The sequence below is a fragment of the Parambassis ranga genome, chromosome 21 (genome assembly GCF_900634625.1).
Source record: "Parambassis ranga chromosome 21, fParRan2.1, whole genome shotgun sequence".
NCBI classification, from domain to species: Eukaryota; Metazoa; Chordata; class Actinopteri; family Ambassidae; genus Parambassis; species Parambassis ranga.
In genome coordinates, this window is record NC_041041.1 from 6286607 (window position 1) to 6303715 (window position 17109).

Consider the following 17109-nt stretch of genomic DNA (forward strand, 5'->3'; position numbering starts at 1 on the left):
TTGAGTATCTTTTTCAGTGACACTAGTAATAAAGTGACTATGAAGAAATACCTCAATTAGTTTTTTCTCTGATAGAACTGTTTGTCACATGTGGTAGTTTTGGGGTTCTGAGGATTAAATAAGATCTATTCTCTGAAACCTTTCTGCTTTGTTTTATCACAGCATAAATGGCAAATAGCTGATCCAATCCTTATGTTTACAGACTATGTATATATACAGACAATGGTAAAAACTCAGGCAGAAAGAATCTTTAGTTTTAATAAAATGGCAGCTGTACCACATAACCCTCCTTCACATGTCCCTCCATGGCCAGTTTGATGTCTTCAGGAAGAACACCGCAGGCCATACCGTCTTCCACACCCATGATATCATTGAAGACAAAAGGGTAAAAGGTCTTGTCGTCTCCTCGTCCATTCTTGATTCTATGAGTCTGATACTAAAACACAAGAAAAGATAATAATAGTTGCAGATTTTCAATTTGTAAAATGAGTCTTAATAAACACACAAGGACCCTGTATTTAGTTTATTTAATAATGTTTCTTGTAAATGTGAGGGGACGTTTAAAATGTCATTATTTTTACAAACTGTGACATATTCGTCAAACATAGCAGTTTAAAGAATATGTCACAGTAAAGTTACATTTGATATTTCAACAAGATTCATTTGGTCTTCACCTTTTTATACCATAAGAGTATTCAGTCAGTCAAAACAGATCAGTGTTTTGTGTTTTTACCTTGACATGTTTCGACTGCTTTCTGCAGTCTTCTTCTTCAGAAGAAGATTTTATTCTTATTTGCATCATCTTGTGATAGTAGAATACTATTATTACTACTATACTATGTAACTACTAATTTATTTAGGGCAGTGATAGTGCCATAAGGCATAATTAACAGCAGAATAAGAGTGCAATGAGAGTGTTAAACAGGTATGGATATGCCATCTGTTTGATAGTGGATGAAGTTGAGGCATAATGGATTCCACTGTTACAGCTGTGGGCTGTTAATAAACACTCATTCATGATACATGCACAGTATTTGGACTTTAGTTATATATATATAGTTTAGTTTTAACTCCTGTAAGACAAGCATCAAGAAAACCCCAGCTACACTAACGAAGCAGCTTCAGGTTGATGCTTAAATTTGGCCACTACACTGAAATATGCAGTTGTTTATTGTTATGGGACAGAAAACAAACATAAAGTCTCTGGCTACAAGTATCACAGAGACAACAGTAAGATTTCTTATTCTCTTACTTTTTTGGTGAAACTTTTATCACTGGTGGTTGCAGAGGCTGCAGCAGGAGTCGCATTTCTGCGTCGCAGGCTGATGTTAACAGAGTTGATGAAGCTGGACTTTCCTGCTCCAACTGGGCCGTACAGAAGAACTCTGAGGTGTTTGATGTTTTTTTTGCTGGCTTGTAGTCCTTCACATACTGGAGATCATCCTCATTTTTTCTGATCAAAAAGATTATATCATATAAATAAATGCAGGTCTGGTGGTTTTCACTCATGTCACAGCAAGAACCAATCTCTAGCCAAACCAAACTACAGCTAAAAACAAAAGTAACATGTTCTGACATAGGACACAAAACTAGGCTTTCAGGTTAATGTTTGGACTTGTCGTTTTTCTTTGTCTGTGGAAGTATGAGGATGAGAGATTACAGTGTTCAGAAGAGACAGACAGCCTTTACTATCTTCATGATGTCTGACATATGATTTATGCAGCTTTCAACCTAGTGCCACCACACAAAAGCATAAGAAAACTATAAACTCACCCCCAGGGCACCTTCCTCCATGGAACTGAGGAGAGTTTTGCAGACAAGAAGAGACACATTCATGAACATCATTCAGACTGAGTAATAATAAACAGATCTTACTAAGGGCTCAGGTTGTTTTCCTGGAACCGATAAAGTCATAATATTTAAGTTCAGTTAGATATTACATTATACTTATCGGTTTCAACTTTTACATGAACTTTAAAAACAAACTTGGGCGAATCTCTCAGCCTGTATTTTTTTTATTTTTATAGAAGTCCTAACAACTAATGCAAAAAAATCACATCCTTCTTCTTCTTCTTCAAAAAACAATAAAACAATAACAATACAAAACTCTATAATGTAAACAGAAACAGTCTTACCCTTAGAGCTAAAAGCGCCCATCTTCTTGTTTTTGTTGCTGCAGAAAAGATGTGCTTTCGTCCTGTATGTGGTCGTGAGCAAGTATAAATCTGTCAGTTTCACTTTCTCAAATATTTGAGAAAAACACTCCACCCTCATAAGCCGATGTATCTGAGGAGGAAGATTTAGCCAAATGTTTAATGTTAGGATGCAGTTTTCTAAAATTACGCAAGTACAAACATCAACAGGTAACACATATATGTTGTGCCGCCATAGCATCATTTTTTAATACACTGCCACTTATAAAACAAAGCTAACACGTGATCACATTTTTTATTTTTTTTTTTATTTTAGATACTGTATTAATCCCAGAGGGAAATTCTTTTCAGCTGCTGCCAAGCAGTGTCATGCAATGACTAGCAAGGCACGCCACAGGCTAGGGTGAAGTGTCTTGCCCAAGAACACACAACAGTGACTAGGGAGGGGTTGGGATCAAAGCACCAACCTTCCAGTTACTAGACAACCCTGCTATACCACTGCGCCACTGTTGTCCTTATATTAGTTTAACGGGGTATAATATTTGTAAAACAGGTCGCGATGCTTCTGTTCCTGTTTGTAGTCCATGCTCCATAGACTGTGCGCCTGTTTGTTTCTGTTTGAATAATTCTGGGCAAATTTTGGGCAGCAGTGGCTCAGTGGTTTGTGAGTGTGAACCACAATAATGTTTTATTATAGTTTCTAGTTTATAGAGAGGAATCTTCAGTATGTGCAGCACTATAAGCCAGAAAATGAAACATCAGACAGCTCAGAGTTCGTCTGTCCTGCCCAATAGGAGCAGGAAGCTCCAGCTTCATCAACTCAGTCAGCCTCTGTAACCAGGCTTGGTGACAGAAGTTTCACCAAAACAGTAAAAGAAGCTTATTGTCTTTTTTCTGCATCTATGCTGGCGACACTTGTGATTGTGACTATAGCTCCTGATCCAGATGACAAAGTTCACAGATGTTTTCTCACTTCTTTTATTGAAGCTGTTTTGTTACACCTTAAGCCTGTGCTTACCAGAAGAACAATGGCAAATCCACTGATGTTTATTTAGTCAGGCACCCTCCTGCTATTGTCAGGGATTAGGTACACAGTTGCCAGAGGGACATGAAATGTTGGAACACAAATAAGGGTTAGCCTGATGAGAGGAAACAAGACCAGAAGACCTGAGCAAAGCCCTTACAGGACCAACCTTACCTAATTTACAACCTTATAATAATTTGCAGTTCTAGTCCTCCTTAAAATAGTTAACAGGCGCCTCCTGCTGGTCTAGTTTTAGACCCTCAGTAAAGTACTTCTATATACATATATATGACAGGAGGGTCCTGGCAAAACTAACATCCATGCTGGACAATGAGTCCCACCCCCTGCAGGACACCCTGTCAGCCCTGCAGAGCAGCTTCAGTGGCAGACTGCTCCACCCTCGGTGTGTGAAGGAGAGATACAGAAGGTCTTTCCTTCCTGCTGCTGTCAGACTCTATAATAAACACTTCTGATAGGAGCAATACTTACACACCACAGTGTGCTTTTATTTTACTGTTATTTATTTAGTTGCACTATGTACAGTTTATATACCATTTCTACCTCCACTCACCTGTGCAATAACTGTTAAATATGTAAACTGTTTATAATGTATATATCTTTTATTGGTAGCCTATTTTATATTGTATATATCTTTTTCCTAACTTATCCCTTGCTGTCTGTATGCCATTGCAAAAATGCAATTTCCCCATTGTGGGACTAATAAAGGTTTCTTAATCTTAATCTTAATCTACATATATCCATATATATCCATACACAAGCTGAGTGTCAGCTCCCCTCATCCTCACTTCCTGGATTTATTTCCTCTACATAAGTGACACAGTTACATGAGGCAAGAGTTACAAGAGACAGACAAAACTTTTACACAGTTGTTTCACATTTTCAAGGGACAGCAGTGGCGCAGTGGTATAGCAGGGTTGTCCAATAACCGGAAGGTTGGTGGTTCAATCCCTAGTCACTGTTGTGTGTTCTTGGGCAAGACACTTCACCCTAACCTGTGGTTAGACTTGCTAGTCATTGTATGACACTGCTTGGCAGCAGCCTTAACAAATTTCCCTCTGGGATTACTAAAGTATCTAAAATAAAAAAAAAAAATTTTAAAAAGTCTGCAGGTTTCCTCTGAAGTTTCAATCATGAGAGACTCAGCAAACTAAATGAGAAAAGATTTATTAATTCGATTTATATTTATATAGTGCATTTTATGAAGAAGTTATCTCAAAGCTGGATCAGAAGACCCCCCTGGTCTAGACCTGGTGGTGGTGGAGAAGCTAGAGAGCAGGAGAGAGGAGGCCTTGAACTGGTGTGAATCTGGTGGTGCTTGGGGTGGACGGTAACTGGGGGTGGGTAACTGGGGGGTGGGTAACTTCTGTCACTGGTGGTTGCAGAGGCTTCAGCAGGAATCCCATTTCTGCGTCATATGACGTTGCTGACTGAGTTGATGAAGCTGGACTTTCCTGCTCCAACAGGGCCGTACAGAAGAACTCTGAGGTGTTTGATGTTTTCATTTTATGGCTTGTAGTTCTGCACATACTGAAGAACCTCCTGATTGTTTCTGATCAAAAAGATTATATCTGATTTTAGAATAAAAAACAAATGTGGGTCTTTAGCCAAACCAAACAAGAGTCAACATCATAAAAAAGAATCATGTATGAAAGCACATGGTGACACATTTTTACCCTGTTTGTGTCTACATGCATGTGGTGTCACAGGCAAACCCCAAGTGACAAATAAAAACCTATAAACTCCCCCAGGGTACCTTCCTCCATGGCTCATCAAGAACTGAGGAGAATTTTATAGAAAACAAGAGACACAGAATGAATAATGATGGAAATGAGTTTGAATAATGTTCAGAAACAGATCTTACGGGGAGGAAGAGGAGGAGAAGGTTGTTTTTCTGGATAAAGTCACAATATTTAAGTTCAATCGGAGGATTACAAAACTATGGAACCCCTCTGATGACATGGTCAAAAAATAAATACATTGTGGCCACGAATTATGTATAACGTGCGCACGTAATTCTAAATCGTTGCGCATCATATTTCATGGCCACGATTTATTTATTTTTTGTCATCAGAGGGGCTCCGTACAAAAGAGTGACTGTTTGTTATTGCATTTATTAGATATACGTTTATGTTGAGCTTTGCAGCATCACCAGCGTTAAACTCGGGTAAGAACCTGAAGGAGGCAATGATTTTCTTTAGCCGTCTTCGGCATATTTATTAGAGACTAAAAAAATGCATAAAAATGGGTGTGACCCAAAACAAAATGCACTGAAACTTTGTTTAGTTTACAGACTTGCGCCTCACTGTGGTTGAAACAAAACACTGCACTCCAGTAAAAACAACAGCACAATTAAGCTACATCAAAACTGAGTACACATAAACAAAAGAATGTCTCTTTACAATTTACATATTCATTGATACATTTCCATTAACATTGATCTATCTAGTGCATCTAGTGCAGTTGTATTACTTCATTTAGTTATGACCTCTTTTCTGATGTGAATTATTTTATTTCAATAAGAAGGTGGCTCATACTCATTTGCACATGAGCCAAAATGTCCATAATGAATGTAAAGGTTTAAATTCAATATAATGTGTTTAGAAACACATGTCACATATTGAGTGTGAATTAAAGCAGATGTAGAAAGCAGCTTGAGAAAACTGCAGCACATAAAGAAGACATCTTGATCAATTTGACAACACAAGGGATATATTTATGGACCTTAGAAATAACGGACTTGGTTCTGACGTACTATGTCTGTCATGAAATTATATAATGTCTTGATTACACTATTTAAGTTTTTTCCATAATGATAGTGTCTAGTTAGATATTTTTTATAGTCATAACATGCAAAAAACTCGTCACTTCCTTCTTCGAACAACTGTCATTACTTGACAGCAGTCAGAGAGACTATAATACTGCAGAGAACCATCGAGTCATTTCCCTCTTCACATTAAATCACCAGTATTCCTGTATTCAACTGTATAACATTTTGCACACACACACACACCCTTTACAGTCAGCTTTGAGTAATTTTGATTGATTAAATAAATGTACTTGTGTTGTGTAAAACCATCGGTATGTAGACCTTGTTTTTCATGACACAGTGTAAGGAGAGATAGCGAAGTTTTTGTGCTCGAGTTTGAGAATGAAGTGTTTCCACAAAGTGGGACTCTTGGGTTTATTGGGTACGGCATGAGAGTGCAGAGGCCAATACAGTGTTTCTGTATCAGTATCAATGCATGATAACAGAATCCAGTAAAGCCAATAATCAAAGGGCATCTTTCAAAACAAAGAGGAAGAGTAGATAACAGGGATATTTGCATTCAATACAGAAAACAAATGTAGACACAATGACACCAGCAGAGGGCAGCACAAGAGAGGAGCGGAACATAACACAAGACTTGAGCATACTGCGCTAAATAAAACACATCCGTCTGCTCTGTGTGAGAACTGAAGCGGAGACTGTTTATGGTGTATTTTGCCAACATGTCCAACAACCTTGTGTCACAGGATGTTTAGGTTTAAACTGTCAAACTGCACACTTTTGTTTTTGTACTTATATTTTATATTCCTAGAGGCTAGTATGCTGAGTGCCTGTATTTTTCTGCTGTAATAGAAAAATGTCCCAGCTTGGGATGAATAAAATATTTCTATACTATTCTATTCTATTGTATTCTCATGTTTCGTGAGTGCAGGTGTTTTAAGTCTCTTTGCAACATAAATATCTTAAGGCACAGAAATCCTGCAAACAAAAGCCTGTATGACAGACTGGCCACAGTTGTGATCATTTCCGTTTCACAAACTTTAACATTTCAGACAAGTCTTTCTTTTAAGCTATAACCGAAGACATGTAGGCCACGCAGCTTTGACAGCGTGCACGACATCAACAGTCTTCTATAAGTCCCTCCTTTTATCGCGCAAAATCGATAACCAAACAATTTCTAAGTCACGCGATGAAAGTGAAACTGTGAATAGAAAGCGGACACTAGATCCGGTTATAAAGACACAGTCACATAAAGCGAGCGCAGCTGATCAGTTCGTCGGTGAGTGTCACCTCAAATTTTTATTAAACTTTACGTGATCGAAACAGAATAAAATAAAATCATTCTAATTTATTGTAGTAAAATGTTGTAATTTTTTGCATTACCAGCCTGATGTTGATGTGACATATGTTGTTAACGTCTTACTTTAATTCCAATACGTTTAAAGTAATTTGCATGGTAAATTACTGTATAAAAACTGTATAAAAATATTATATTTATTTATATTATGCAAACACCCACGCAGTCACATCCTGTTAGAAACAATCATGTAATGTAATCTATTGTTTCGTGCACACCGACACAAAATACTATGTGTGAGAGTAACGAGCATGTCTGTACAAAACGGCTAGAATGTTTGCGAAGAGTTTTTTTAATATATATTTCTGCATATATATCGTGACTGTCAAACATAATAGAATTAGCCTCATCTCAATAAGAACTATGCAAATAAGATGCATCACCCAACCACAATGCATTGTGTGGACATGAGCCATTACATTTTTTTAAAAGACAAACTGTGATGTGGTGGTTTATACAGAGGTCTGTGCAGAAAACAACAGAACTTTGTGTCATGCATGTGTTAATAAATGTCTGTAAACTGTGTCTCCCATTAGAAGAAACAGCATCCACTCCTGTAGAGTTAAACTGAAGAGGTGAGTCATCTGCTAATGTGCAGTGAATCTTTGATCTTTGAGCGTTAATATGAATATGAACACTAATGGTAGCTATTCTTAATCATTTCACAGTGACTGAACTGTTGGGGTCATTGTCAGTTGTGATGTGTCTGCAAAAAATCAAGATTCACCCTGTTGTTACGGGTGACACGCTCAGTGCTGATGACACCATACTGGATAAATTAAAGGGAGGATGTACATGGGTGCAGACATCATCCCTGCAGGACTGTGATGTCATCATTGTCTTCTGTCCAATCATATCCCGTACTGGCTCTGATGTGGAAGCAGTCAAGAGACATGCAGCAGGTAATGGAGAGAGACTAATCTGGATACATTTGCATTTGTTTTAGACATTTCAAAGTCATTCCTCAGATATTTAATGTTAAATGAAGTGATGAATGTGGGGATGTACTGAGAGAGTAATCTGGAGTTTAAATGGGATCATGTTTGCAGCTGTATGTTCCTCTTTTTAATGTTATGCAATTGTCTCTCTGGCCTTTCAGTGTCATCCAACGATAAACCAGTCATTGTGGTGCTGATGCATCACACCATAGATGAGGAGTATGCATGCGGAGGAAGGAAATGGTTTGAAGATCCAAGGTTTGTGTTGGAGGCTCCTGTTCTCATCCATGAGACTCAGAGAGGATTACTTCATTGTGAACTAAATAATCATTCTGTCAGAGAAATACGAGAAGAGTTACACAGACACAGTAAATGTGCATGGACTGTATGCATTTTAGTGTCTTCTGTTGTTGTTGTGGTCGGGTTGGTGGTTGTGTTTCTGAAGGTTTATTTGCCCAGCAATTGAAATCTCTTGGTCGTTTGGTATTCGGCCATTCCTTGATAAGTTGTCAATGGTTGCGTCCAGTTTGTGGATATGTAAATATCTAAACATTCTGCTGCAGGGATTTACTCTGAACACATACGTTGCTGACTGCTGCATCATACATGTGATTTCCTGCAGCATAATGTAATGGAATTAAATGTCTGTTAAGAATCCCATTTAATCAGCTCATATTAAATCAAGAGCTTAAAACAACACAACTGGCTATGATTCCAGCTTTCTTCATTAAAAGTCTGGACAATATAACACAATGTAGTGTAATTCATTGTCATGTACTGTTTGCCTGTATTATCTCTGTGTTTTTTTCCAGACTTATATGTGTCTGATTTAGTTTCTATACTTCTCAAGGGACAATACAAAAAAACTGAGAATAGGTCAGCTTATAAATGAGCATTATCAGTGGAATCTGCCTGTTATAATGTTAATATCTGCAATAATAAATGGACAAAAACATGTTTTGATATTTATTTTTTAATTAGTAATTTATTTACATGTATTTAATATGAGCATTTTAATAATATTACTTGTGAAGTATTGATTTGTGAAGTATATGATTTATGTTGCATCTCCTTGGAGAATTTAGAAAGGTAACATAACACATAACATAACATTTACATAACAATGGAAGTGGCACAAACCATTTTTTTCACTTCATATTCATATTGATTATTTTAATTACCTGGAAAATTTGACACCATATTAACTTTACATTATTAGACAGTAGTTGTACAGTTATTGGCAGCAGTACAGTTGCTACAACTTTTACAGCATAAAGCTGAAAGTCTGGTTGTCACATTGATGCACAATTATTGGGCGCATGACCCAAACCCATTGTTTTCATAGCTCTGTGGCAACTCACAGGACAGAAAGAAGACTCAAACATTCATTTATTCTTCTGCACATCTCTAAAGTTCATCACAAAAAAAACAATTACACTGACAAAAAACTCTTTAGCATGGAACTGACACAGCCTTTCAACCCAACTGATAACACAGACACACCCGTGCGTCTCACCTGACTGAGATCATTTCAACTCCACCCATAAAGATAAACAAATATCCGATGGCATTAAAATTCAAAACATATTTAAACTCTAACTTGATGATTTGTATCTTATCTTATTAAGCATGTGACATGCATGAACAACACAAAGAGAAAGAAATAACATACAAATCTCACCTACAGACACAAGCTGATTTTCAAATACAGAGATTTCCCTCACCCACACTTCCTGCATTTATTTCCTGTATGTAAGTCACACGGCTATTTTTTTTTCAATAAAGTCTTCTCCAAAGTTGATCATGTTTTTCAGAGCACTCAGGATCAGAGTGTCCACGTCATCGTCCAGGTCGATCTCATGGCAGTAGTTCTTCACTGGATAGATGCAAGTCATTGGGATTCCTACGTCTGAGCTGAATGTTTTTATCTGAATGTAAACAAAATTATCTGAAATAATTTTATAATAAAATGAAATAATTTAGTTTCGTGAATGTCAGTAACTGACCTTCTTCTGCAGGTGTCTGCTCTTGTACACATTCTTCAGGTCTTTTTCTGTTTCAGGACAGGCTCTATCAATGTTGGTAATCATCGCCACTTGAGGAATTCCTGCAGACACACAGAAATTGAAATTTTTGATAGATTGGATATATTACCTGAAGAATGACAGCTAATTGAACAATCAAATATATTAAGATTAAGGTTAAGAATACCTTTATTAGTCCCACAATGGGGAAACTGCATTTTTGCAACAGCAGATACAGAAAGCAAAAGATAAAAGAAGCTATATACATAATAAGATAAACTACCAATAAAAATATACAATAGAATCAAAAAAAGAGTTTACATATTAGGAGTTATATCACTGTAATGGTATATTGCCACTGGGGGAGTTTTTGTCTAAAGTCTTTTCTCTTATCTTGAACCAACTTTTGTTTTCTGTTTGATCAATTGAAGAAAAAATTAGTGAAATGTTACAATACAAAACTTTCATCTGCAAAAAAATTTCTTACATACAATACTACAATGGTGATGTGTTCTGCACTAAAACACACATAATCGTAGGACGATTCTTAAAAATGAATTCCAGCTGATAAAAATTCAACCACTGATGTAGTTTGTCTGGTGAGTGCAGGCTGGCATTGTGGAGACATTCAGAAAAAGAAATGTGACAACATCCTGACAAGAGCTCTTACCCAGGTCACTGGCTGTCTGTCTGACACTGCTCATCATCTGCAGAATGGACGGTGTAATTGTTGGCATGTTGGCAGATAAAACACAAACCAGAACATGAACTTTGTCATCTTCAGAGGGAGCTGGGTTGTAATCACGACCATCATCTGACAGTGGAGTAACTGGGTTGAACTGGAAAACAGTGAAAAATACATTTTAACATAAAGTGTGGCCTAGGACAGCAGCTGCTCACTCTTGTGCTCCATGAGGAAGGGCTACTGGTTGTATTTAGATGAATGATGGAGTCTTAACAACTGTGTTGTAAGTTTGATTAAATAAAATGACAGATGTACCTTGTAACCCTCCTTGACATGTCCCTTCATGGCCAGTTCGATCTCTTTGAGAGAAATGCCACTGTTCTCCTCCATACCCATCATGTCATTGAAGAAAACAGGGTAATATGTCTTCTGGCCTTCTCTTGTTATCTGGAATCTATGAGTTTCATACTGAAACACAAGGAAAGTCACAAAGGTTAACAAGACACAAGTTGAACCAATCAAGATGAAGAAGAAGTCAACACAGGCACACAGGGAAAACCGGACTTTCAAAATAAAACAGGAAATACAACATATCCACTCTAAAAACACTAGAAACTAAATAAACTGGGGAAATCAAGGAGTCAAAGGAAAACACAGTTATACACACTGTCATCACTGGCATCAAGACAAACAAGGATCCTGTAATATTTAACATTGTTTCTTGTGTGAGGCGACAATTGAAATTTCACTACGGTAATTTTGTTGCCTTCTTCCCGTGTTAACACTCTGAGCCTGATATACTGATGGATGATTGGAGAATATATGCTTGAAGAATATGTCACAGTGAAGTTACATTTCACATTTTTCCAGTTAGATATTTAAGAGTTGTCCCAATTAGTGAATGAATTTTCTTTTTGAGGTCACAGTGACCTTTGATCACAAAAAATTAATCAGTTCATCCTTCAGTTTTGAGACATTACCAAGTGTAAGATCCAGTTCATAACTGATCCCTTGAGATGATATATTCTTTTTTACATGGCTAATATTTCTTCTGGGTACAGAAGGAGCATAGGCCATAGGAACATAGGCCATTTATTTAGTGCCCAAGGAGTAATTAACAGTCATAATAGTAGAAAGCTACAAGTTTTTGACTGCATGATGTGTGCATGACAAATTTGTAGAATTCCTGTAAAGAGCCAATGTAAAGAGATTATGTTGTCAAGAAAACCCCACCCACACTAACAAACACAAAATACAGCCACTACACTAAAGACAGACAAACATATTGTGTCCATCACACATAGTGAGGCAGCTCACTTTTTTGGTGAAACTTGTATCACTGGTGGTTGCAGAGGCTGCAGCAGGAATCCCAATTCTGCGTCGCATGACGTTATTGACAGAGTTGATGAAGCTGGACTTTCCTGCTCCAACTGGGCCGTGCAGAAGAACTCTGAGGTGTTTGATGTTTTCATATTCTGGCTTGTAGTTCTGCACATACTGAAGATTCTCCTTATTGTTTCTGATCAGAAAGATAATTTTAGAATAAAAAAAAAATATGGGCCTGGTGGTTTTCACTCATACACACACGTCACAAGAACAAACCTTTAGCTAAACCTAATAACAGCTGAAAACAATCGAAGTGTGGTCTGACATAGGACACATAGGACAAAGTCTTCCAGGTTGAATGTCTTTGTTCTATGGCCAATGTGAGGATGAGAGTTTACAGTGTTCAAAAATGTCACTAACATGTTAACTTTCATTGTGTCTACATGTGATGGTGTCACAAGGAAAACACATGAGGCTGTTTGATATGTCATTCTGTCACACACTATCAAACTCATTTACATTCACTATTAAATAAGATACAAAATAAAACTATTATTTCAAACATTATTCATAAGCATACAATGCATAATGCACTTAACTCTAGGTTAATCTAAACATAGCAACTTTTTGTAATTAGCTATGCAACACACACACACACATATATCGTCAATTTATTTGTATATGAATACGTTTTTCCAGGTTTGGCAGCCCTCAGAGGTTAATTCAAATATGAAAATAAAAAAAATTTAAAATACATTATTTTAATTATTTTAACATTACATGATAATAATTACTGCATAGAGTCAGAGACAAGAGAGAGAGAGAGAGAGAGAGAGAGACAAAGCTGCCTCCTCCCTTCTTCAAAGTCAGTCAAAATAGTGACTCACCGAACAAGTTAATTGAGAAAAGGACTCATGGATCCAGAGTCAATAAATAAACCTGGAGGTTTGAACAAGTTGTTCATGACTCAGTCCTCTTTGGCAGTTACAGGTGGAGCTCATGGCTCCTGCAGTCATCTCTGTCTACTTTGTTTAGTAATAAGCGAATAAAATTGTTTCAGCCTCCCCATCTGCTGTTGATTAAACTATAAGAGGAAGACTAGTGTACTCAGTCAGAAGTAATGCTGCCTTATATACAGTTGCAATAATTGTACAGAGTAAATATTAAACTGTTAATTGTTAGTATTACAATTTACTTAAATATATAATAATATTAAAATGATCTAGCTCATTATAATCTGCTGTTTTCCACACAGCAGACATTAGACTGCCTGTTTCGATAAGTAACAGTTATCCAACTATAACAACATTTGATTCGAGCTCGCAAAACACCTTTTCTTTAAAGATCAAACTGTTAGTTCATTCTGCTCTTATTGTTGATTTGAAGCAAACAGAAAATTAGAGCTAACTTCCGTCTGCATATCCGGAACAGGTCTGCAAACAGTCGTCTCTCTCCTCATCATGTCTGAGTGTGATTAATGTCTCAACTGACGTTTCATAACAAAGTGCCACCACACAAAAACATCAAAACTATAAACTCACCCCCAGGGTACCTTCCTCCATGGCTCATCAAGAACTGAGGAGAATTTTACAGATAAGAAGAGACACATTCATGAACATCATTCAGGCTGCAATGATGGAAATAAGTTTGAATAATAATAAACAGATCTTACGCGGAGAAGGAGCAGGTTGTTTTTCTGGAACAGATCCAAGTCACAATATTTAAGTCAAATCAAAGGATTATAAAACAGTGACTGTTTGTTAATAGATATTACATTATATTCAGTTTCAAGCAACGATTCATGGACTGGATGGAAATAACGGACTTGGCTGGGACGCAAAATTAAATTGCCAAACTCTGTCATGTAGTGTCGAAAATCAAAATGATATAATGTCTTCATTACACTATTTATTTATTTATTTATTTATTTTTATTTGCTTAAGGATGCCTTCCTTTTTCTTAGACCCTGCATAATCATTTTTTTTAAATAAAGTCGTACCAGCTACAGAAAATTCAAACAAAAGAAAATACCTTCTCTGTGTCCATCACCATAAAATAACAGCAATGTATAATCTATACAGAAACAGCCTCACCCGTAGACTGATTTTTGCCCATCCTTCTGCTGTCTTTGCTGTCTTTGCTGTCACAGCTGCGCTGTTAAAAATTCGCTTTTGTCTTGTATGTGATCGTGACTGGATGTAACTTTGACTTTCACTTTCCCCTGCTGTGAGACAATCAGCATACATGAGGAACCTTTCTCCGTCTCGCCCTCTCTCTCACTCACCTTTTATTATGTGTTAAAAATTAACATAGAAGAAGAACAGGGTAAAAACATGGACCAAATGATGTCACGTAGTTTTTCCACCGATGAAGTGAAAATAAAATCTGAAACAATGCAATAAAATCAAATCAAATTAAATAATAAAACATATAAAGGTCTTACCATTAAAACCCAAAACACAGGTGCTGTAAGTGCAGCGTTTGACTTATTCGTGTGTGCAGCATTTTTGTTTGTTTTTTTATTTAACTAAGATTAGGACTTTACTTTATTGATCCCCACATAGAAATTAAGTTGTAGCAGCATCAGAAATACTTTATTGATCCCAGGGGGGAAATTGTTTTCGTTCGAGGTGCTCCATGTATACTCAAAAAAGACAGAAATACAAATAAGGTAAAGTAGTGAGCGTAAAATAAAAAATATAAAATAAAACCTAATAAATTCTAAACATTAATATACATTCAAGTCAAAAGAACAAAAAAATACAGGGAAAAACTCTTACATACATAGTCTACTGTCAGGATTCCAGGTTTGAGCCAGAGCTTTTATTTTGTAATTTGGTTTTTTGGTTATTTATTTTAATTTACTTCCTGTTTTCTTTTGTCGTTTGCTGACACAGCCTATAGGACTGTGTTCTTTGTTCTTTCAGTTTAAAGACACAGGGTTGTCTTCCATAAAGTTGCCATTACTGAAGACAACAATTGTGCAGGAACTCTAAATCTTTTTCTTTATGTCTGTCTGTAGGAGCCATGAAGTCAACGTGTAATTGCCTTTGTTTGTCGCTAGATGGCAGGTTAGGGTTGGTGGGTAAGGCTTAAATGAACACAGGTGATTCAGGTAAGCATCAGACAGGTATGAGAGCTGGGAGGTCGTACGGTTTTTACCGCTGACACGTTTTTTCTGTTTTGTAATCATGATCAAATACTTTGTTAACAATAAACGGGAACCTCACCCAAAGATTATGAAGCATCAAACGATTCATTTTAGAAATAACAGCGCGTAGGAAAACAACATCCCCTGCACCCAACCGAGTGGCTGAAGGCTGGTAAAATCGCCACTACAGTAACGGTTTAATGGCGAGAATTGCCTCCCTCAGATTTCATTGTCACATGTCTAGTTTGTTACTGGTCTAGTTTTAGCTGCTCTGATTGATGTCCTTCTGTGCTTAGGTGGGGACATCAGGTCAGGTTTTGTGCAACAGCTGTGGTTAAAAGAGCAGGATAGGAGCAGGATGGCCCAGTTCTACCAAAAGATATCAAGTCATCTTGGGGTGCATGGGCAGAGGAGCTTCTCACAACAAGGGAAATACATCCCTGTGGCCTATTTAAGGGAGGTGGATGAGTGGGTTTCAACTGTTCAACATCCCTTTACCTGCCATCATTTTATTATACAATATGTTCAACCTTGATTTGATAGCACTGGAGGATTCATCTAGTCTAGTGTCTATTTGTGACGACACAGCCATATTGTTAATTCCTGTATCCTTTGAACCATGCATCCAGTATAATGTATGCCAAGTGCCTGTATGCTACTGCTATAAACACTAATATTTCACAGCATGGGGTGAATAAAGTAGTTCTGTAATTGTTAATTTAATTGTTTAATGTGTTTTAGATATTGTGTGTACTTTTTTGTCTCCTTGTCTCCCCCTGCCGGATTAATGCTGCCACAGCATGAGGCAAAAATTCTCTCAGTAAAACTCATCCTGTTTTCAGACGATCTTTGTTTTGGCAGCGATCATCTTCGTTGTAGTGCCTCCTCTCGCCAATAGGCGATCTTCGGAGCTCGTCCGCCTCTATCACTCAGCTGACACAGAGCAACAAACCAGCGCCATCAGCTGTGGTCAGCTGCATATTTACTCCTTTTACCGGTGTGTCGGATTAACTGGTGCCCGAATTAACTGGTGACCGAGTTGGTGCGATACAGATGTAACGTGGGCGTGTCTCTGTAGGACCCGTTTCTGTTCAAACCAGGAAGTAAACATCGCGAGTTCTTCTTCCATAAAATTCTATTTTTACTCGTTTTAGGAGTAACAATGAACGTGACGATGTCGGCCAGCATGTAACAGCATGTTCAGCGTCCTCAGCTGTGTGGAAAATAAATATATTATGAAGCCAAATTTAAAAAAGAAAACGCGGTCACATCTTGAACCGATGGAGGTTTGTTAACAGGGTCAGTAGAGACCATACATAGAACCTGCTAGTTATGGTCGGGGAGATTTTCTATGGCCGTGATTGTTGATTCCTGACCCCCAGGAAAATAATCTTGCAATATACTTGAATAATAGTCCTGATTGTGTCTGTTATTAGAAGACAGAATCCACGCATCCTCTGTGGATGTAGGCTGTCACAGTTGAACCTGGCTGTGGAGGTGTGGACCACGGCGCTGCGTGGGATTCAGCCAACATTCATTGGGTCATATCAGTGCTGTACTGTTTACTTTATGTGTAGGTTACACCACAAATCAACAGTGTCACTACACAAACGCTGCTGATAATGTTAACAATATATTTAACCATGAACGTGCATTCTAAGCA

The 17109-nt window shown here is 37.4% G+C and overlaps 2 protein-coding genes and 1 long non-coding RNA gene across 3 annotated transcripts in view; 1 reads left to right on the forward strand and 2 right to left on the reverse strand.

Moving 5' to 3' along the window:
- LOC114426641 (interferon-induced protein 44-like) overlaps positions 1-2210 on the reverse strand; it is a 128374-nt gene extending 126164 nt beyond the window's left edge. The window contains exons 1-2 of the mRNA XM_028394176.1: positions 2136-2210; positions 1774-1798 (exon numbers count right to left, since the gene is read on the reverse strand). Coding sequence (XP_028249977.1) covers positions 1774-1798; positions 2136-2157 — 47 coding nt within the window. The 5' untranslated portion in view covers positions 2158-2210. The remainder of the gene's footprint in view (positions 1-1773; positions 1799-2135) is intronic.
- Positions 2211-7215: 5005 nt separating this feature from the next.
- On the forward strand, positions 7216-8631 carry LOC114426682 (uncharacterized). The gene is made up of 4 exons (XR_003669382.1): positions 7216-7244; positions 7859-7897; positions 7991-8224; positions 8422-8631. It is a non-coding gene; the product is annotated as an uncharacterized LOC114426682 (long non-coding RNA).
- Positions 8632-9827: 1196 nt separating this feature from the next.
- On the reverse strand, positions 9828-14504 carry LOC114426647 (interferon-induced protein 44-like). The gene is made up of 8 exons (XM_028394184.1): positions 14389-14504; positions 13968-13991; positions 13837-13870; positions 12287-12488; positions 11285-11437; positions 10955-11123; positions 10267-10367; positions 9828-10188 (listed from the first exon to the last, which is right to left on the reverse strand). The coding sequence occupies exons 1-8, from the start codon at positions 14408-14410 to the stop codon at positions 10018-10020; spliced, it is 876 nt and encodes a 291-aa protein (XP_028249985.1). The 5' UTR covers positions 14411-14504; the 3' UTR covers positions 9828-10017.
- Positions 14505-17109: the final 2605 nt, after the last annotated feature.